At 38.9% G+C, this 22,218-nt stretch overlaps 1 protein-coding gene and 1 pseudogene across 6 annotated transcripts in view; one reads left to right on the top strand and one right to left on the bottom strand.

Annotated features, from left to right (window-relative positions):
• The window catches only part of TMEM135 (transmembrane protein 135), a 337,564-nt gene that overhangs the window by 302,302 nt on the left and 13,044 nt on the right, over positions 1–22,218 (bottom strand). For 3 of the 6 annotated variants that reach the window (XM_060605410.3, XM_060605411.3, XM_060605412.3), the window contains exon 1: positions 12,298–12,650. The exons of 1 other annotated variant lie outside the window; for it this stretch is intronic. In XM_060605410.3, the coding sequence (XP_060461393.1) occupies positions 12,298–12,438 (141 nt within the window). In that variant the 5' untranslated portion in view covers positions 12,439–12,650. Of the gene's footprint in view, positions 1–12,297; positions 12,651–22,218 lie in introns of those variants that run through there. 2 more of the 6 variants (XM_078433020.2, XM_060605409.3) reach the window with 1 other exon arrangement.
• Positions 13,618–14,086, top strand: LOC144613050 (cofilin-2 pseudogene; annotated as a pseudogene).

The raw sequence follows: 22,218 nt of genomic DNA, 5'->3' as shown, positions 1-22,218 counted from the left end.
TTTAAAACTGCATCTTTTTTTAAATAAATGGTACTGGAGGAACTTGGTATCTGTGTAGAACAAAACATTAACCTTGACCTCTGCCTCATACTATGCACAAAACTTAATATGAGATGGATCATAGACTTAAATTGGAAAATTATAAACAGTAAAGTATCTAAAAGGAAATACAGGCAAATATCTTTATGAAAATTCCAAAGTCAAAAAACAGAGGCAGCATTAAGGATAGGCCATGGAGAAAAAAAAGAAAAAAGGATAGTCCATAAAGGACAAATATGGTAACCAACCTGACTAACACAATGGCTACAGACTGACGTATGATGCAAAATTATAATTATGAGCCCCCAATTTAGGAGTTTCTCTTTATAAAAATATCATTATTAAACATCTATCAGACCTATATGCATTTAATCTTATTCATTTACATTCCCTTGTCTGTTTCCCCATTCAATTAGTGCAGCACATTTATCACAGAGATGGCTGACTACTATTTGAATTAGAGCCTATGGCCATGGACTAGAACAAAGCTAACTGGCCCTCCTCAAAACGGCTAACCCCATGATCTTAGCCTTATTAGTACCAAAGTCCAATTCAGCAGTCTTTCTTGGCCCCAGAGTTTGATCACTAAATCTTCTAGAAGACTATTTCTAGAGGGACTGACAAACCTAGTTCCTTTGGAAAATAAGAAGTGAGAATTCTTCACAATAAGAAAGAATTGGTGGGTGCCTGCGTGGCTCAGTCAGTTAAGCATCAGACTCTTGATCTCAGCTCAGGTCACAATATCACAGTTCGTGGATTCAGCCCTGCTTGCAATTCTGTCTCTCCCTCTCTCTGCCCCTCCCCTGCTCTGACTATTCTAAATGAGGACAAATAACACTTATCCATAGTGCATGTTACAAATAGAAATGTATGATTTATTATCTCCTATAGGAGTTTAGGCTGTCCATCCTGGAAACAAAAAATACAAAAACATAGGGAAACACAACTGAGATGTATAAATAACATAACAGGATATTCATAAATTTGGTATATACATATACCAGTGTCCTAACCTCGGGGGAAGACTAAGGCTCGATGATGGCTCCAGAGAGAGAAATTACATTCTCAGTCTACAAAAGTAAAAGGTGAAAGACAATGGAAACACAACATTAATATACCACTAAATCAGCAAGTAAAAAGAACTAATCCTAATAGAAGAAAATAGCATCCACTACTTGTGCAGCAAACTTTACTCTTTTCTTTCTTCCAATATGTCAGTACTTTTTAAATAAATGAGATGACAAATATACTCTGTAGAGTAACTGGCACATAGTAGACACTTAAAAATGTTAGTTTCCTTCACTCAGCACAATCACTCCCCATCCCAACCCAAGTTCCTCTTTGTGTTGTGCAAGTTTTAAGTAATGTGCAGAGATTTCTGCCTGTGGTAATTAAGATGTTTGAAAAAATAAATGGCAATTAAGAACTCAGCTATACTTCATGGCCTCATCCTGCCTTCTCTTATAGCAGGATTTTCAGGGAGCCCTGTTGCTCAACTATAGATCCTAACAGTTAAAATCAGAAAGAGAGAAGACTGGTTCACTCTTGCTCTAACTAAAACCTATTGTGCTTATTTCTTATCTCACTTTCTTCAGTCACTGAGGAAGACATTTGGCAATGACAGGAACATTCCAACCACCAGACCAGAAAAGCCCTGATAGCAACAGAATGTCTAGAAAACTACACACCCACACATCCCCTTCGCTGCTCATGGTCACTGCTGAACACATGCCAACCCTAACCCATGATCATGTGTTCTCTGCCTGCTCTCAAGGCCATATCCCCCCAACCTCTCTCTACAAATCTCTAGGTGTGGGCAGAGAGGTCAGTTGTTAAGGTTTGAGCCTAACGCCTTCTCCTATCTACTGCCAGCACCCAAAATAATTTTTCCCTTTCTCTTTTCCAAACCCTCATCTCTTGAGTTACTGGCTTCTCCTGCCAAGAGTTTATCCGAGTTTGTTGCACAACAGTGTTGGCAAAACCTACCAGGAGCTGTGCTCTCCATCTGTCCAGCCCCTTCAGGATTCCCAGGATAGAGTAGTTCACCTGGGCAGCACAGCACGGCTTCCCCATTCACTTCCTGGGGTAGCAATTGAAGTAGATTAGATCCATCAGTAACAGAATCAGTAGATATCAGGAGTATTCACTATAACCTAATTATTACATGGTCAGGAAAGAGCTACACTGCATTATTCAGGGAAGTTACCTGGTCCTTATGAGAATCAAAATTAAACCACATTTTTATAGCACCACCAGCTTCAAAATAAAAACAAAACTTCAAAGACCAGAACTAGAGTAGGATATTCATCTAGGGTCAAAAGACTGCCTACATCTTTCCTCTAACAAATTTCAAAATATTTTATAAAAATAAGACCACAGGGTGCCTGGGTGGCTCAGACAGTTAAGCATCCGACATTGGCTCAGGTCATGATCTCATAGTTGGTGAGTTCGAGCCCCACTTCAGGTTATGCTGACTGCTCAGAGCCTGGAGCCTGCTTCGGATTCTGTTTCTGCCTCTCTCTCTCTGCCCCTCCCCACTTGTGCTCTGTCTCTCTCTCTCTCTCATAAAAAAACATTTAAATAAATAAATAGATAGATAGATAAATAAATAAATAAGAAAGACTCATTTTGGGGCCCCTGGGTGGCTCAGTCAGTTAAGTGTCCAATTTCACCTCAGGTCATGATTTCATGGATCGTGAGTTCAAGCCCTGTGTTGGGCTCTGTGCTGACAGCTTAGAGCCTGGAGCCTACTTTGGATTCTGTGTCTCCCTCTCTCTCTGCCCCTCCCTTTGCTCTTGCTCTCTTTCTCAAAATAAATAAACCTTAAGAAAAATTAAAAAACAATAAGACCTCATTTTTTAAAATATTTAGCATAATAAAGGAGGTAGAATTACTTTACTGTAACAAATAAATTTATGTTGCATGTGCTGGCTAATTATGTGTCAATTTGACTGGACCACAGGATGCCCAGACATTTATTTGATCAAACATTATTCTGGGTGTGTCTGTGAGGGTGTTTCTAGTGAAGATTAACATTTTCAGTAGACTAAGTAAAGCAGATTGCCCTTCCTAAGGTGGATGGGTCTCATCCAATGAATTGAAGACCTGACAAAAACAAAACAGCTGAGTAAAAGAAATTCCCTTGCCTGCCTGCCTGCCTTCAAGCTGGGACATTAGTCTTTTCCCTGCTTTTAGACTCAGAATGAAACATCCCCTCCTCTTGGGTCTTATTAAGCCTGAGGGCTTTCAGACTGGAACTTATACCACTGGCTCTCCTGTGTCTCCAACTTCCAACTATAGATCTTGGGACTTCTCGGCCTCCATAACTGTGTGAGCCAATTCCTTTTAATAAGTCTCTTTGTGTGTGTGGTGTGTGTGTGTGTGTGTGTGTGTGTACATACACACATACATACCCCTTTTGGTTCTGTCTCTGGAAAACCCCAACAAATACACTACATTTAAATTGCTTCTAACATCTTCATTTTTTTTCAAATATATTTTTTAAAGCTTATTTACTTAGAAAGAGAGTATGCAGAAGCAGGGAGGAGGCAGAGAGAGAGGGAGAGAGAGAATCCCAAGCAGGCTCCAGGCTGTCAGCGCAGAGTCCAACGTGGGGCTCAAACCCATGAACTTCAAGACCATGACCTGAGCTGAGATCAAAAATCGAACACTTAACTGACTCTGCCACCCCAGTGCTCCGCCCCCAACATCTTTGCTTTTAGGGTTAAAACTATAAACTACAGGGGCTCCTGGGTTGCTCAGTGGGTTGAGCATCTCTTGATTTCATCTCAGGTCATGATCCCTTGGTTATGGGATCCAGCCCTGCATCAGCTTCACATGGAGCCTGCTTGAGATTATCTTCCTCTCCTCTGCCCCTCCCTCGCTTCCTCTCTCTCTCTCTCTCTCTCAAAATAAACTTTAAAAAACTTTAAATAAAGACAAACTTGAAAGTATACTTTAAATATAATATTGAGACAAAATATGATCAAGAACAAGGTTCAGATTGAGCCTTATGTAAATTATACCCATGTTCCAAATCAAGTAATATTAGTATTTTTGGTAATGTAGGGGTAGGGAGTCTTAAGAACACACACCTGTTCTCCACCTACTGAGAATATACACCTGTTACTTCCACCTAACACTGTAATCTTAAACCAAAACATTTTTCATACCCTGCCATCTTCTAGATACTTAAGCACAAATATCATGGACTCTAATATGAAATACCTTAATTAATGAAGAAAACTCCTAATAATACACTTCTTATTGAAGAACTTTATTCAGATGAAAAACAAAGTATGCCCATATATTCCAATCTCTCCAATAATATTGGGTATACTGAATTGAATCCTTAAAATAGAATTAAAGAGTTCAAGCCAGAAAAATAGGGACAACTTCAGCAAGAAATCACAGATATCAGGGGATCATGCGGACTGAAAAATACCAAACTGCTTCATCATTGGTTGATATACAAAATTCCATTAACAGAAAACAAAGCCATTCTCCAAAACTGCACTTGTACTGATATATTTGCTAAAACTCACTCATACTGAAGCCTAATAATTAGCAACTATGTGATAGATCTAACACCTCTTATTATTTTTTAATGGGGATAACCGTAATCACCTACCTGAACCAGAAAAGAAACTTAACCACAAATTTAACTATGAGAAAAAAAGAAAAGAGCACAGAAGAAGAAAGCTTTAAAAAGATGCTTAACTTCCTAGATCCCATAATTTTGTCTTAAACATCCTTGATTTACCTTTAGATGAGTGAAGACAAACAGGCTAAAACAGCTTTTCTAACATTTGTAACAGACATTTGTAATCCTTTGTAACTGAAAACTCCTGACTACTTTGATTTAAAATATATATTTTATACAAAAGGAGGTTCAATTTCAGCAAATCTAGTAATCAAGGTGTTATGTACGGTCTGAGATACCTTATAACTGCCTTTGGTTTCAAGTTTAAACAAGAGCCAAGTCAAAAGGAAAGAAATCAAAATCCTGGCCAGGATATTGGATTTAAGAAATCATTAAATACTCTCTATAAAGTAATTGCTTCTTTTTCTCTCAATTTCCTCATGGTAAAATTTGGGTTTTGTGCCATAAGTGGTAAACCTAATATATACGTACTTAATATATATTCATATATTCACTGTGTCTCTTCATTGGGAAAGCCCTCCCAAACCTACCATACCAGAATGGGTCCTCTTGTAACACCCTCTAGTAACCCCCTGTACCTCTTAACAGCACCTACCACAGTTTAAATAATTTTCTTGTCTATTCAAGTTTATCTTTCCCTTTAACTGTAATGTCCAAGTACATCTTGTTCCCCCACCACTGTATTTCTGACTCATTGTAGGCAATCTGTAATATGTGAAGAATGAAACAAAGGTAGGAGAGTGAGAGGAAATAAGTTTCAGTAAATACAGTTACATTAACACTCCATGGGCTCCAAATGGAACTAGAGCACACTCTGAAATTCACTCTGATCCTGATTAATGTGAGAGTTTCTGAGACACAGGTCTGGAAAAAAATGGTCCCATGTCTACTTTCTTCAAGGTTTAGAAATCGCTAATGATGGGAACAGGCCTTCTTCCATCACTGCCAAAAGATGCAAAGGTATCTCTGAGGCAACGCCCAAAATGGATTAATCGCTATCCACACTGCCAAGATAGAGCTAGAATCAATAAACCAGTGCAACCCGACACATGTAGTAAGTCAAAAGACTATACAAAATAAATGGTAGTAAGTTGAAAACACTGTAAATTCAGCATTCTGAATTTAAGAATTCAGAAACTGCTCAAATATATTTGAGCTAGCATTCTTGAGCTAGCTAGATACTTGATCTAGCATTCTTCTTTCCTTTCACACTTCTTTTCACATGTAAGTTCATTTTACTGAATATTTTCCAATGCAGCTAAAAGCTAAATTACTTAAAATCTTCTTTCATTCACTTCAATTATTGATTCTCCTCAGGTATAATCATGAGGAAAGAGAGTACCATATACAGTTTGTAATACCAATTGACAATACTAATTTAATTCACCAATAAATCAGGCTCATTAAGGAATACACTTTAACTATACTCTTAGTTTCCCAAGATGAAACAGACATATTAAACATGAAGGAAAACATTAAAAAATTCAAATGACAACACTCTTTAAGAGACGAACAATTAATAGAAAAAAAAAAGCTAAGATTAATGATAAACCAACAGACAATTTTAAAGTTTGACCTTGTATCAACAGAGACTCAAACAAATCTTTAACATGATACTACGTTATGATGAAATAGTTTAAGGCCCCTAATCATCAAAAGCATCAACTAATATTATGCATTACTATGTGGCTAGTACAGTCTCAGGGATATAAACATTTTCACAACATCATACTATACACATATCGCAAGAAATTGTACCAATATGTTTTGAAAAAACTCTCCAAAACCTTTTTATTTAGCTTTTTGTTAAGCAGTCACTTCAATTAACTCCCCTTCCCTAATTATCACCTAACACAGTACCTGGTAGATAGTCAATTAACATTTGATGAACAGATTATAAATCTATCATCAAAGTCCTACCACATTTTTTTTATCACTATCACAGCTTACCAACATAGATGAATGGGATATAAGTCCTTGCTTCAGTCTTTTAATCCAGGTTGTCTTGTCATAGTCAATAAAAGAAATTACTTATATGTATATTGCTTATGCACAAATATAAGGCAAGATTTCTTCCTCTCAAAGTCAAAACTCATAAAAAGAGGAAGCCACCTTGTATTAGTTTACTCCTTAGAAATGTTCATTTTTTGACAATCTGTTGTCCAATTTAACATATTCCTCAGAAATCAAGAGCTCTCTATTCTAAATAATAAAACTCAGGTTCAAAAATATAAAATAAATCATGTAACTGTATCTTGGTGGAGGTAAATAAACAAAAGGGGGAAATGGTATGATATGTAATCAAACAAGCAACAGTGAGGTCACGTACGACTCTAGGCTATGGTAAAGCTTGCACATTAATCGAGTTGGAAAACCAATGGAGAGTTCTGAGCAGAATAACAAGTACTGATTTATATTTCTAAAAAATATGAGATAGATATTTTACCCCCATTTTTTGATAAGAATATTGAGGTTCAAATATGTTAAGAACCTTGCTCAAGGTCACTAAGCTAATATGTGGCAGCACTGAGATTCAAGCCCACGCTCTTCCCACTTTTTAACACCTCCCAAAACTCCCTGCTCAAGATTTTTCTGCAACATTCTCTTTTTAACCTCTTCATACCTCTGACTGCTTCTTTCATATTTTTTCCTCTACTCCAAAAACAAACATTCTTCGGATTATCTTCTCTTTCTAAACTCTCTCCCTTATTGGCCTAAGGATCTCTCTTCCTTATTGACCTACCATAACTTCAACTCTCATCTATATTCTTATGACATCTTAACCTAAATCTCTAGCCCCATCTTCTCTCTAGAATAGCAACTCCACATTTCCCAATGCCTCCAGGTCCCTATTCTCCACTCATAAATTACACTAGTAGCTAGAATTCAAAATGCCCCAAAGCAATCCACCCTATTTCACTGAAAATACTTTCTCCAAGGCACTACCTTCTACAAATCCCAATAAACAAGGCTTATAATTATATAGCATCATTTAATTTTTTCCCTTACTTTAAAAGTGAGTTACTAAATCTAATCGAATAATTCTATAAACCACTGCCAGATTAAGCTTTCTGAAACAACCTCAAGCATACCACCCCCTGTTGGCAACTTTTAGTGATTGCCTACTATATCAAATAAAATCCAAATTCCATCTGCCATTCTCCAACGCGTACTATATCCTATTCTACCTGAATGTCTTAGTTTAAGCCATTCTTTCCCTTATCCATCACCTATTTCTACCTTTCCAGATCATATTTTTCCTTCAAGGACAGTAAAATGCCACCTTTCCCATTAAATTTTCCCTTACCTTCCATTCAAATGTAATCTACCTCTGATTTCTCAAACCATTTGCTCTGTACCTTATAGTATTATCTCAATGAATTTATGTTACAGGGTACTGCATGCCTTACCTCCCCTCCTGGACTATGAACTTAATATTAAGAAATACATCCCATTCATTTTTTTTATTCTTTACCATACCACATGGCACACAGCTGCTGTAACAGCACGCTGCAAATAGCAGACTCAATAAATAACTGGTAAGTGAATAGGGGGTAAATATTCCAAATACCAATAGTCTTGGTTCAGATATTATAAAAACTAATCATCAAACCTCAGTATCCCCTTCATTAGTATATATTTTTAATCAATATTTATCAGTAAATAATTTAAAAAAATTTTAGAGTCCAAAGTTTATGACAAATATAATTTTCTAAGTAGTAAATAAGAGGTCTGGTTATTCAAAATAATCTGCATCACAGTGAATCAATTAGAGTTGGATATGAAGGCATTCTGATGAAAAAAAACTCTGTTATCACAGGGATTACCAGTATGTTTCTGGCCCTCTCACTCCTCCGGGTAGGTTCCTCTCTCTACCAAATGTATTCCCAGATAGAGGACTACTCCCTTTGACGTAAAAAGAATTTTCTAGCAACAATGCAAAAGTAAATAATGCCTACATTGAAAAATACATATTAAGGATTTGAAGGCTGTTTTAAGTTTTTTTTCATCAACCGAACAACTGTTTTAATAAGAACTTACTGACTCAGAAACATGAACAATAATGGATCATAGTTATTTAGATCCTATATTCTAATACTTATTAATTTTTATCCCTGATCGATGATAACTAAAGAGGCAAACAATAGTAAACCAGATTTGGCCAGCTATACTGAGACAGCTGCTACAGGAAAGGGTGAGTTGAAGAGTGTTTAGTGTAATGTAACGCTTCAACTTTCAACTAAAAATGATGTGCTGGAAGGACAATTTGTACTCAACAGAGATCAATCAAATAAATCACATATTAGACACAAGTTTCAACAAGCTCAAAATGTCATGTTAATGAATAGGAAAAGTCATAATTTAATTGCTTATTTAAAAAAAAAAGGACCAAATGACTGTTAAATCTCTAAAGATGTAATAACAAATTGTGTAAAAATTATCATATACTTACTGAATAGAAAGATAAAGTGAGTCCCTTACCCCTACCCCCTAAGCCAGGCCTCAGACCAAAAAAAGACAAATTCCAAGATCTCCAAAGGTCAAATAATCCAAATAGATATCTCAGGCACTTCATGACTTCAGTGTCTTTTTTTTCTTTTTTTAAGTAAAACCAGAAACAAATGGTGTATTATCAAAAACTTTGAAAAGTCTCACTGCTGGTCTCCTTTGCTGGTCTCGTTTTCTCTAGCAAACCCGCTCACCCACTGCCTTTACAAACTCAGACCACACTCTGTGCCAGAAGCACTTTACATATTATGCCGCATTTAATCTTCACAAAGACCTCCCAAGTTAAAATTTACCATTTCTCCAATACTGCAGACACAGAAATTGAGGCTTAGAGTGGTTAGGTAATTTGTCTGAGGTTACCCAGCTAGCAAGTAGTGAGCTACAATTCTAACATGGGCAATCTGATCCAGGGTCCAGGATCCTGCCTCTAAGCCACACTAAAATTCAGAAATCGGAACAGCTTCTTGGAAGTGGAATCAAACTTTGGAAGTGTTGTAGAATTACTATTTTTTCCATAAAATAAAACTGTAAGAACATTAAAAAAAAAAAAATAAATAAAAAAAAAAAAGACCTAAGCCCACATTAACCGATTCCTGCAGTCGGTGGTTTCCAGGTCTTTCACAACTAACTAGATTCTGCCCATAAGTTGTTTATTTCTAACAATTCCAACTCTTTTTAAATGTTTATTCAGTCTAGAGGTGATGAACTGATAATAGGTTAGATAACATGGCTCACAATGAATAAACATTATGTAAACATATTTGTTCTCTGAAGAACAGTATAAACATCTAAAGGTCAGTGAAAAGGGAGGTTTTTAAATTATTCCTTCCAAAAGTGCAAAGAGTCGTACTCTGGAGTCAGCTACCTGTAAATGCCAGTATCCGAATCTGGAGGTCCTGAAGAAACCACCTGGTAAAAGCATAATTAAGAATAGTCTTAGGGGCACCTGATGGTTCAGTTGGTTAAGTGTCCAACTTCAGCTCAGCTCACAATCCCACAGCTCGTGAGTTTGAGCCCCATGTCAGGCTCTGTGCTGACAGCTCAGAGCCTGGAGCCTGCTCTGGATTCTGTGTCTCCCTCTCTCTCTGCCCCTCCCCCACTCAAGCTCTTCTCTCCCTCTCAAAAATAAATAAACATTAAAAAAAAGAAAGAAAGAAAAATGGTGTTAGGGGTGCCTGAGTGGCTCAGTCACTTAAGCAACTCTTGATTTTAGCTCAGATCAAGATCTCATAGTCATGAGATCTAGCCCGGGGCTCCATGCTAGGTGTGGAGCCTGCCAAAGATTCTCTCTCTTCCTCTCCATCTGCCCCTTCCCTGCGAAAGAAAGAAAGAAGAAAGAAAGAAAGAAAGAAAGAAAGAAAGAAAGAAAGAAAGAAAAAGTCAGTCAGTCTTAGGGTCTTAGAACCACCCGAGTGAGTTAAGTGAGCAAGTTTTCCTTAAAGAAGGCACCTAAAAACCTGAACAACATAGAATCCATCCCCCTAAATGGGCAACTATGCATTCTAAATTTGTATTCTAAATTATGGTGGGCACTAGCTTTCATTCATCTTAGTGGTGGCCTACAGCTAAAATAGTTCAACAACTGTTTCGTGCTGTTGTGTTGTTTGTGTGTATATGTGTGTATTGTGTGGAAAGGGGTACCACTTGTTGTGAGTGTGTGGTAATAACTAACATTCTTTTGCACTGCCTTAGGCCTGCCAAATATCTCCTTACTCCTGACCTATTCATGAGTTCATTAATTCACATCTGTACTCATTCAGACATTTATTAAGCACTTACAGAAGTACTGTGCTAATTCTAAATACAAACCACCATCCTAACAGGACACTAAAGAGACAATATTCAAAGTGTGACTCTTGATCCAACAGCATCAATATTACCTGGGAGTCTGTTAGAAATGCGGAATCTCAGTCCCCACCCAGACCTACTAAATCAGAAACTCTCATTTTCATTTTCACATGATGGGAGAGGGGGTAGTGTCTTAACACATATTAATGTCTGGGTCTATATGATAAAAAGTGAAACTGACTTCTGCAAGCCCAGAGAAAGTTACCATATTCTTTGTTATCTCTGTAAGAAACAATCAGACTTTTCAAGAAGTACCACAGATATGGCCCTGACACACTTTCAAAAATATTAGGCTATAAATCCAAATTATTACTCAATGAGAAGTAAAAACTGATCATCCACTGAATATACAATAAAACTCTTAGGAAACATACAAAATATATGATCTCTGCCTTTTTAAGACACATACTCTACTGGGCAAGAAAATGAGAGGATGAACTTTGATAGCCAAAGTAATACATCTTTAATATCAAGAACAAGGTTATCGGAAAAAAAGATGCTGGTGAAAACATTTAAGCACAAACTTGTTTTAACAGTTCTCAGTGGTACATATATGAATTTACAAATATTCTCTACTAAAAACTCCAAACTTAAATTGCTTGGGTGACCTAAAGTCAGATCTTTTAATCACCTTCACTGATCCTGTCGAGAACCATCCTTTAAATTGGCACCCAAAATCTCAACCAGAGTCTACTCTGTGAACCTGCAAGAACATTTGCAAAACGATCAAGCCACAATACTGTCATCCCAAACTGAGACAAGATCTGAGCCCGCAGGGATTTGCTGTCAAATATGCCCTTTAAAAAGGGGAATGAGGGTTAGAGAGGGAATTAGATGAGAAAAGACTGAAGGCCATTTCTCAACGTCTCGCTGACCTACAAACTCCTCTCCATCAGAAGGCGAGAGAAAGAAAACTTACTGCAGTTCCCTTAAGTCACAATTTTAAGTGTCCTAACTTAATTTTAAAGTTGGGAGCCCATCCTCTTCCCATCAACAGGCATTCGGATGACAGCTCAACATCAAGTTCCCCTCCCCCTTTTCCCGCCGAGTGTAGCATTTGGGATATCCGTCCCCTTGCGACCTCCTCCATCCCACCCACAACCCCCAAAACACTCTGGCCCCTCCGAATGAGAGCCCGACACAGAACGAGTCGCCCAGGCCGCTGGGAAGCACGACTGCGTCCCACGGCCCACCCTCCACACTAAACTCGCCGTGGGGGAGGGGCTGACGGATCTCACCAAGTACAGTGGGGCGTAAATCTTCAGGGACTCCTCCAGGGCGCCCCCGGTGATCTGCACGAAGGAGACCCCACAGGAAGGGTGCCAAGTGTGGCCGATCTCGTAGCAGTTATGAGGGATGGACTTGCTGAGAGCCGCCATGACGGAGAGCCGTGCGGACGGGCAGCAAGGGGGCGAGCCGAAGCTCGGGAGGCAGCTGGGCAAGAGGTAGCCGAGCGCGCGCCCGACCGCAGCCGACTCTCCGGGCTGGCTGCTGGAGGTGCAGAATAGAGGGGAAAGGTCACGCGAGCAGGGTTACTCTGGGCCAAAGTCCTCGGATGTTAAGCGCTCGGCGTATCGCAGCTCGAGGGGGCGGGGCGCGCACCGGGGAGGCGGGGAGAGGCGGAGCGTGCGCGCGCCCGGCCCTCGGAGCCCTGGGCCGTGCGGAGAGCGGAAAGCGTGAGAGCGCGACTCGGGGACGCGCCTGTCTCCCACTGCCCACGTCAGCCCCTCGCTGGCCCGCGACGTCTGCGTCGGGAGAGCCCTGGTAGGTGACTTGGGTCACACTGTACTCGTCTCTGCCCTCTCAAAGCCCTGCCAAGTAGAACGGAGGGCAGTGGAAGAAAGGGATAAAATGTCTTTGTTGGGAGCTAGCTGGTGGAGGAAGACGGTTGCCACGAGTCTGGACAGCCTTCCTCCTCAGAACTGCCACCTTCCCTTCCCTAGACTACCAATTAATAAATGGCTAAGGCTGCCTGCTGGTTGAGACCGCGCTGCTCCTGGTTGCTGGGCATTCTATTCTGTGGTGTCTGAGAAGTTTGAAAAATCTATTAGCAAAGTTTGTACACTTCCTGTGTGGGAAAAGGGCAGTAGATCATTCTGTCCACTGAGCCACTGAGCGATTCTTTCTGCAGCGCACATGACAATCATCGGCCAAATGGTGGACAGAGTAGAGGGGACAGTGGTCTTAGAACTCATACCCGATAGAGAGCTTGGCCATCAATTGGCAGAAGGGACCTGTGTGACCTATAAATCATATAACCCCTCTAAAATGTCAGTTTCCTCATCTATAATAACCCAGGTTCCTTGGAATCCTAAATTCTATAGCTTCTTAAAGCAGGAGCATACTGCCTTTAGAGGACTCCCGTTCTAATCAAGCCTTCATTCATTCTAGAAAGCTTTACTGAGCACATACTATTTTCCTGGCACTGTTGTAAACTCTCGTTGAATCACATGTGAACAGGAGAGACCAGGTTTTGACCCGCTCCTCCTCCCACTCCCACGGAGTCTGAGCCTGAGCTCCTGCTGCAGCCGCTGGTATTGGGGTTTCTGGAGTTACAAATGAACAACGATGTCAACAAAGTTGTTAATGATATGAAAGTAAGGAAATCTACACGAGATCAGAAAAAAGAAAGAAACTCGTTCTCTTCCGTTTATGCGATGGCAAAAGAAATCACTGTTAGAGAAAGCAAAGCAGATGTTGGTGGGTGACACTAGTGATATTGTAGAGGACCCCTACACATCTTTTGTGAAGTTGCTGTCTCTGAATGATTGCCAATTTGCTTTGTATAATGCACATTCAAAACAAGAGTCTAAGAAAGAAGACCTAGTATTTAAATTCTGGGGTCCTGAAAGTGCACTTTATAACACGAGATGATATATGCTATCTCTAAAAATGCCATTAAAAAGAAATTTACAGATATTAAACTTAAGTTGCAAGTAAACGGCTTGGATAATATTAAGGAGTATTCCTCACTTGGAGAGAAACAAAGGCAGCACAGTGGTCCCACTTGAAGGAAACCCCTTATAAAATGACAAATACCATCTGGATGTTAGGGAACTTCCACTTCTCCAGCTCAGTCAACCGGCATAGTATGAGGTTTTGTTCTGTTTCTTGCCCTTCTCAATGGGCCCTTCCAAAACAATGAATGAAAGAAATAGCATTCATTTAAGCAGCCTATCAGTGATTGCTGTTAGAATATTTCATACTGTTACTTTTACATAGAACCCAAGGAATGCCATCCCATCATATTTTAGCCAAAACAACTGGTTATATATGCCTTCCCTGCAGCAAGTGCTACAATGAATGTGATCGTCAATGTGAATAATTTAGAATACTGCAAAGTGTACGTTAATTGCATTGAGAGTAGTTTTCACCTGTCAGATGGTAAACTTTACTTAGTATTAATTATACTTGCACTTGATTACAGTTCTGTAACTCTCCAGCATTCATACACCTCACCTTCCTTGGCAAGTCTGTTTTGATGACATGACAGGATGGATATAACACCATGCGTTGAAAGCACTTTTTTGTGATGAGTTTAACCCCTCACTCCCAAAAGGAATGCCAATTAAGTTGTGCTAACTGTGTCATCAACTTATCCTCATACCCCAGTGTTCATTCCCATTACCTGCATATCTTCTTAAAAGGAATAGCTGTTATGACTGCCTTTTTGTTTACCATTCTGTATACAGTACTGAATAAGTATAGTTTTGTTTACCATGTGAGTCTTACAACACTAAAGATATTTTGAATATCAGCCACGATGGCAATTTCTGTATAAATGAACCTCACCTGGAACATTATTTTTAAGATCAAACTCCTCATCCTCACAAAAATAGCCACATTGCATAGTTATTACTATAAAATTATAGCATAAAAATTATAGCATATTACTAAAAAGGGGGGTTCTATTTTCATGAAACTAGCATTCTAGGGGGGGAAATGAAAAATAGGCAAGAAGATAAAATAAGATTGTTGTTTAAAGTCAACAAGAGAGGAGTGCTCATTGATGAAAAGCCCAAAATAGCAGGGGTAAAAAGATAAAAGTTTCTCTCAGTTCAGGTAAACATTAGCAGTCCCTAGGCTAGGAGGATGGCTCCATAACCATCAGTGATCCCAGACTCCTGACGGGTTGCTTTACCAACTGTTAACTATGCTTTCCAGCCCAACTTATAAGATGACATCCACATGCCAGCCAGGAAGTCAAAAGAGGAAGAGAAGACCTACTTCTTCTCTTTAAAAAACCTTCCCAGAAGATCTATGCAAACTACTACTTATATCCCATTGGCCAAAGCTTAGTCACATGGCCATACTAAGTTTCAAGGAAAGCCGGGAAATGGGGCTTTTTTTTTAATTTTAATTGGTTGGACAAATGCCCAGCTAACATTTAGGGTTTTATTGCTGAGCAAAATGGAAAAAACAGATACTGAGAACAATGAGCAGTGTCTGCCATATTTCTATGCCTCTAGTCACTCAAATTTCTGGGCACGTTCTTCTTTCCACGGATAAACATACCTTCCCCTTCACAAAAGGGACAACCTAAAGTTCCATGCAGTTACCCTATCCTATTCAAAGTCCAGGATCTTTCCTAGGACCAAATACAGCTCTCATGATTAGGGTATCTCCAGGCTTAGCATATCCAATCTACAATGGTTGGACAAGAACAAAATAATCACAAATTATTTAAAATTTCCAATTCAAAATATGAGAGGATCAGAAACACAACATAAACCTGTCCACAGAAATTACAGGAATAGCAATGCAGGTTTATCCTACTTAATTTTAATAAGCCATCCCTGAAAATCTGATAGTCGGTAAGAAAATGCTAAACAGGAGCCTATTTTTAACTAGGAAAAATGAAATATGTTACACATCAATCCCCAAATTCCTAATATGTATTTAAAATAAAATAAAATGCCAAATACAAGTAGCAAACAATCGTGTTAGTATTTACAATCCTTAAAAAATAGCATTTTAATCATCAGTCAATACAGTTGCCAACTATCAGTTGCTTTTAAATGTAATAGCACATGTAGTTTGCATGCACAATGATAAACATTATGTTTACCATAGAGCACAACAAATATATACCAATAGCTAAGGAAATTTTAAAATTACAATTAAAAGCAGGCAATTTTGTTTTAGTTAACTGTTAAATGGAGACTTAAACCTTAAAGACATTTAAGAAGGGAAAAACACAGTTATTACTGTCACAGGGGCCAAAGGTGACAGTGCTAAGGAATTGGATGGTATAAGGCAATTTCAGGCAACTATTGCATTCAAAGGAATGGAAAGGGTATTCTCTATGCTGGTGCTGCTGTAAAGACTCCAGAAGAGGAAGGCATTGGTAAATTCTCAAGGAGGACCATCTGTACTTCAGGATGAAAAAAGAAATTGCAAAATAGAGCAGTTCTCAGTAAACCAGTTTACATTTGTAAATTTCTTTATATGGTATTATAATATCTGTGTTTTAAAAGAAAGTCTTCTCAGGGGCACCTGGGTGGCTCAGTCGGTTAAGCATCCGGCTTTGGCTCAGGTCATGATCCCGTGGTTCACGAGTTTGAGTCCCACATCGGGCTCTGTGCTGACAGCTCAGAGCCTGGAACCTGCTTCAGATTCTGTGTCTCCTTCTCTCTCTACCCCTCCCCTGTTCTCTCTCTCTCTCTCTCTCTCTCAAAACTAAATAAATGTTTAAAAAAATAAAATAAATAAAATAATAAAAATAATAAAAAAGAAAGACTTCTTTCTCATCATGCCACCATTAGGTTTAAAGGTAATGTTACACTTGGTATCTACATGAGCCATTTATTCTTTTAGGCGCCTACGACCAGTAGTTGGCTGGATACTCTCTCGGGCCTTCATTGTTGCTTCTATTCCATAAAAAAGGCTTTAGGGTTCATCAACAAGGTGAAGCAAAGCATTCCTTCAAAGTAGAAGCACAGTGTATGAAGGAAATGAATCTGGAAATTTGCGGCTGAATTCTAAGGCTTTGAAGACATGCCAGGCTGAAAACTGTTGCTTTTGCAAGATTCTGGCTTTGAAGATGTCAATAATAAAGAATGGAAGAGCTCTTAGGATTTCAGACAGAGGATTTAGCAACAGTGAGTTGTTCAGCTTTACAGGCAGTCATAGAAATGGGTATCAGTCATGAACACAATGACAAAGCATGGCTCAAACTAGGTATAACACTGTGGTACCTCTTAATTCCAGCAATATTCAGATGCACACTCCCTTTGTTGATACTAGGCAAGGTTTCCAAAATAGCTACATATGATTCTGATCTTCTACCAATTTTGGTTATAACATAACTTCACATTTTTCTTCACATCATTTTATTTAAAATATTACATTCAATTTTTAACGTGTAGATATACATTTTTGCCAAAAAAACATTGAAAGCTGTTGTGTTGATACTTAATGCTCTTTCAGTCCAAACAGATAATGCTTCTGCCAACATAATTCTCTAAAAACTTGAAAGATTCTTATATATCAAATTATATAAGCACCCCTTAAAAAAGCCACACCAACAGACACTTTCCATCTTGAGCTGAGACTCAGAAGGTTTTTTGAAAATGTCCTTAAAATATTAGAAGCCCTTTTATCAAGCTGAGAGGGTCTAGGGAGAACAATCAAATATTTCTACAGTCTTGAAAAAGAGTCTTACAGCTGCACCCTGGATTTAACCTTTGCCTTAAAGCAATTCCTTAGTTTCAGAATCTTTTAACCATCTGGAGAGGCTCAGAATGAAAAACAGCTTTACGGGGTGCCTGGGTGGCTCAGTCGGTTAAGCGTCCGACTTCAGCTCAGGTCATGATCTCGCAGTCCGTGAGTTCGAGCCCCGCGTCGGGCTCTGGGATGATGGCTCAGAGTCTGGAGCCTGTTTCCGATCTGTGTCTCCCTCTCTCTCTGCCCCTCCCCTGTTCATGCTCTGTCTCTCTCTGTCTCGAAAATAAATAAATGTTAAAAAAAAATTAAAAAAAAAAAAAACAGCTTTACTTTTGAACCCAAAGATCCTAGATTCTTTATATTTCCTATAAATTCTGCTTTAAAAAATTGAATAGTCCTTTTAATTTCATCTCTCTCTATCTTACCAGGCTTCATTTAAAAAAAAAAAATCAGTCAAATGAAAGTTCAACATTCTGCCTGGAAATATCAACCAAAAGAACCAGTTTGTTAGAGTATTTTCTATTTCCTACAATTTAGCAGGCAACAGTGTTGCTAAAATTTCCTCTACTACATAACAGCGATCCCTTTTTCTAGGCTCTGGTAAGAATTTCCTCCCTGTCCTTCAAGCCTTCAAGAATTCCACAAAATGCTCTCAAATAACCTTACAAAAGATTCAGGTACACTGTCTATAGAATTCCCAGTGTTTCTGTTAGTTTGATGATGTTACCAGTACTTATAATTACGACTGAGGACACCATCCTCCCTGACTTAGAACTCCTTTTACCATAAGTAAAAGACTTATGATTATTCTTTGATATGAAAAACACACAATCTACACACAATAGGAATAGATAGGTAAAAGAAATGCCTCAGAGACCAGCCACATTCACCTAAAAAAGTTAGACTGAATGCAATGACATGCCTAGAAGGAAAAGTTGAAGGATAGGACGCAAACAAAGGGAGAGCCACTGAGACAAGTCAGGCATATGCCTACAGGGGCAGAAACAGTAGTTCCAGGACCCTGGGTATTCTGGACCCACTGACAAAACGATCTTCACCGTGAAATAGATCCACAAGGGCTTTCAGAGGGATTTCATTGAACTTTGGATTCATTTAATTCTGAGAATTCATCTTTTTCCGAGAACAGGTGCATAAAGCAAACTTTTATTACGATTTGACTTCTGCTGCAGGTCTGTCTGAAGTGAAAGGGCTTGCTCATGGCAACACTGACATCCTAGTTTGTGTAAGAGGGCTTTTTTTCCTCCCTGTAATTTAATAATTTGATGTTTTGATTTATGCATTCATTTCTAAACTTACTCTGTGTCACTTAGCTTATGAGAGACAGAGCCTCCCCTGGTGTGCTGATAAACCAGGTTTCTGACCTTGGCAGTCTGTGGGTGATAAACCCTGTATTAACCAAGAAAGATTAGGCTGTGCTGAGATAACAAATATGCCCCTAAATCTCAGGGGATTAAAATTAGAAAGATTTATTTTGTGCTCACATGAAGTCCAAAGTGGGTTGGCTGGCTCTTTAGGGCAACTTTCCTCCAAGTAGTGATTCAAGGTTAAAGAGTCGTGCATCCATATTGAGCCTTCAGTGGTCAATTTTCCTTTTTCTTTCTTTCTTTCTTTCTTTCTTTCTTTCTTTCTTTTTTTGCTTGCTTGATTTTTTTGTGCATAATTTTTAGTTATTGTACATAGTCATGTATAAAAAATGTAAGTGTACCATTTGATACATTTTTCCATTTGACCTCGTTCCTGAGACAACTATCCAGGAAAAAAGTTTTTCCATCACACCAGAAGGTGTTCTGGTGCCCAGTGCCAGTTAATACATCTATGAACAGAGGTCACCACTATTCTGACTTCTATCACTATAGCCTCATTTTGCCTTTTCCTCAAATTTACATTACTGGAGGCATACATTAGTATTTTTCATGTCTGGGTCTCTCTCACTCAGGAGTTTGTATATGTTGGTCCATGTATTTGTAGTTCATTAGTATTTTGTTGCTTTGCTATTCTATTGTATGAATACAGTACAGTTTTTCTATTCCAGGACATTTAGATTGTTGTAAGTGTTGGGCTATTATGACTAAACTTACTCCGAGCATTCTCTTGTCTTTTTGTAGGCATTTGTTTTTGTTTCTCTTGGGCACATACACAGGAGTGGAGGTGCTAGTCATGGGGCAGGCATATGTTTAGCTTTAGTAGATACTGATTGATTATTTTTATTTTTAAGGGTCAGGACTCAACATGGTTTACATTACTTCTGATTACATCAATTTCCAGAATGTATTTACATGTTCCCAACCTAACTTCAAGGGTGGATGGGAAATGTAGTCTTCCTGTGGGACTAGAAAAAGGAGATGAAATGAGATTTGCTAAATATCTATCACTGTCTCTGCCACAAACACCAACCCCAGTGTCAGGCTACTGGTTCATCTTAGTTGATTCTTCTTCACCGTTGTGAATGGCATGACCTTTCTTTTTCAAATGAATATATGTGCAACCATACAACTTGTTTTCAATGAACAAATGCAAACTGATCATCATCACTTACTGCACTGGACTGGAAGTTTGTGTCCCTCCAAAATTTGTATGTTGAAATTCTAACTGCCAATGCGATGGTTTTAGGAACTGGAGCCTCGGGAAGATGATTAGATCATGAGGTGGAGCCCCTGAAAAAGGGATGAGTGCCCTTATAAAAGAGCTCCAAAAAGAACTCTCTTGTCTCCACTGTCCGGTGAGAACACTGCCAGAAGGCACCAGACATGAATCAGGAAGCAGGTCCTCACCAGACACAGGATCAGCTGGTGCCTTCATCTTGGACTTCCTAACCTCCAGAACTGCAAGAAATAAATATGTATTCTTTAAGCCACCCAGTCTATGGTATTTTCGTAATAGCAGCCCCAAAGGACTAAGACACTTACATTTAAATTTTTAGTAAAATTCGGGGCGCCTGGGTGGCTCAGTCGGTTAAGCATCCGACTTCGGCTCAGGTCATGATCTCACGGTCTGTGGGTTCGAGCCCTGCGTCGGGCTCTGTGCTGACAGCTCAGAGCCTGGAGCCTGTTTCAGATTCTGTGTCTCCCTCTTTCTCTGACCCTCCCCTGTTCATGTTCTCTCTGTCTCAAAAATAAATAAATGTTAAAAAAAATTTTTTTTAATAAATAAATAAATAAATAAATAAATGAATAAATAAATTTTTAGTAAAATTCCCTCTCATTCTAAGCTCCTTGAAGGCAAGATCTATTTTGGATTCTTCTTTGCTGTTTTCAGCACTATATAGCACAGTGCCTTGAACATAGAACACATTTAATAAAAATTGAATGAGTAAATAAATGAAGACCTTGGTGGGAGAGAGATTTTATTTTTTTTCTTAAATTTTTTTTTAACGTTTATTCATTTTTTTGAGACAGAGAGAGACAGAGCATGAATGGGGGAAGGTCAGAGAGAGAGAGAGAGAGAGAGAGAGACAGAATCTGAAACAGGCTCCAGGCTCTGAGCTGTCAGCACAGAGCCCGACGCAGGGCTCGAACTCACGGACCGCAAGATCATGACCTGAGCCAAAGTCGGACGTCCAACCGACTGAGCCACCCAGGCGCCCCAGGGAGAGAGATTTTAAAACACTATGTCTTCTTCTTAAAGAAAAAGCAAGACAAAAATATTCATTACTTATAATTTCTTATTTATTGCCTTATTTGTTTGGGGTTTACTTCCTTAGCTCCCTATTTACCTTTCAGGTAGAATCTATGCCCTATTTGTCATCTTTATATTATCTTCCGCACCTAGCATACTAGTGTGAAAATGTAACATTTTGAGGGAAAAAATAACTGACTCCGACATCGAAAATTTGGTTCTAGAAATGGCCTTTTACCCTTTTTTTTAATACAAGGACAATATTAGCCCGGCCTCAAGCTTCTGGTCTTCTCAAACTCTCCAGGAGTACACAAAACTATCCCTAAGCCCCATAAGTCTACAAGATCTACAAGTTATTATAGTTCTATGATGTAATTTACTTGAGCTTAGACACCCAAATTCATGGGAAATAGCTCAATTCTTATTGTCTTCTCACCCCTGGGTCTTTAATTATCCTTAATTATATTCTTCCTAATAAATGATAATTGGTTTTGCTGGAAAATATAAAAGCAAAGGAGGAGTTAATGACTTTGTCCTGTGCCTAACATGCATGTAGATTACACTATTTGCCCCTAAACACAGTGTTTACTCCTCCCCCTATCTGAGGCCAAACTTGGCCATTGTGTCCTATTTGTTGGCCATGAGACTCAAACAATTGTTTATTTTAGGATTTAGCTACATCCACAGTGTTCTTGTTGCTACCCACGTGTATCCTTCCTTGAAGATGTGCTTTTTTTTCTAACTGTTCACAACTCTTGAAAATCTATGCACGGGGCACCTGGGTGATTCCATTGGTTAAGTGGCTACTCTTGACTTTGGCTCTGTTCATGATCTCACAGTCTGTGAGATCAAGCCCT

This window comes from Panthera onca, chromosome D1, assembly GCF_046562875.1.
Source record: "Panthera onca isolate mPanOnc1 chromosome D1, mPanOnc1 haplotype 2, whole genome shotgun sequence".
In the NCBI taxonomy this organism is placed as follows: domain Eukaryota; kingdom Metazoa; phylum Chordata; class Mammalia; order Carnivora; family Felidae; genus Panthera; species Panthera onca.
The sequence above is the reverse complement of the archived record's forward strand: the minus strand, read 5'-3'. Positions and strand labels throughout refer to the sequence as shown.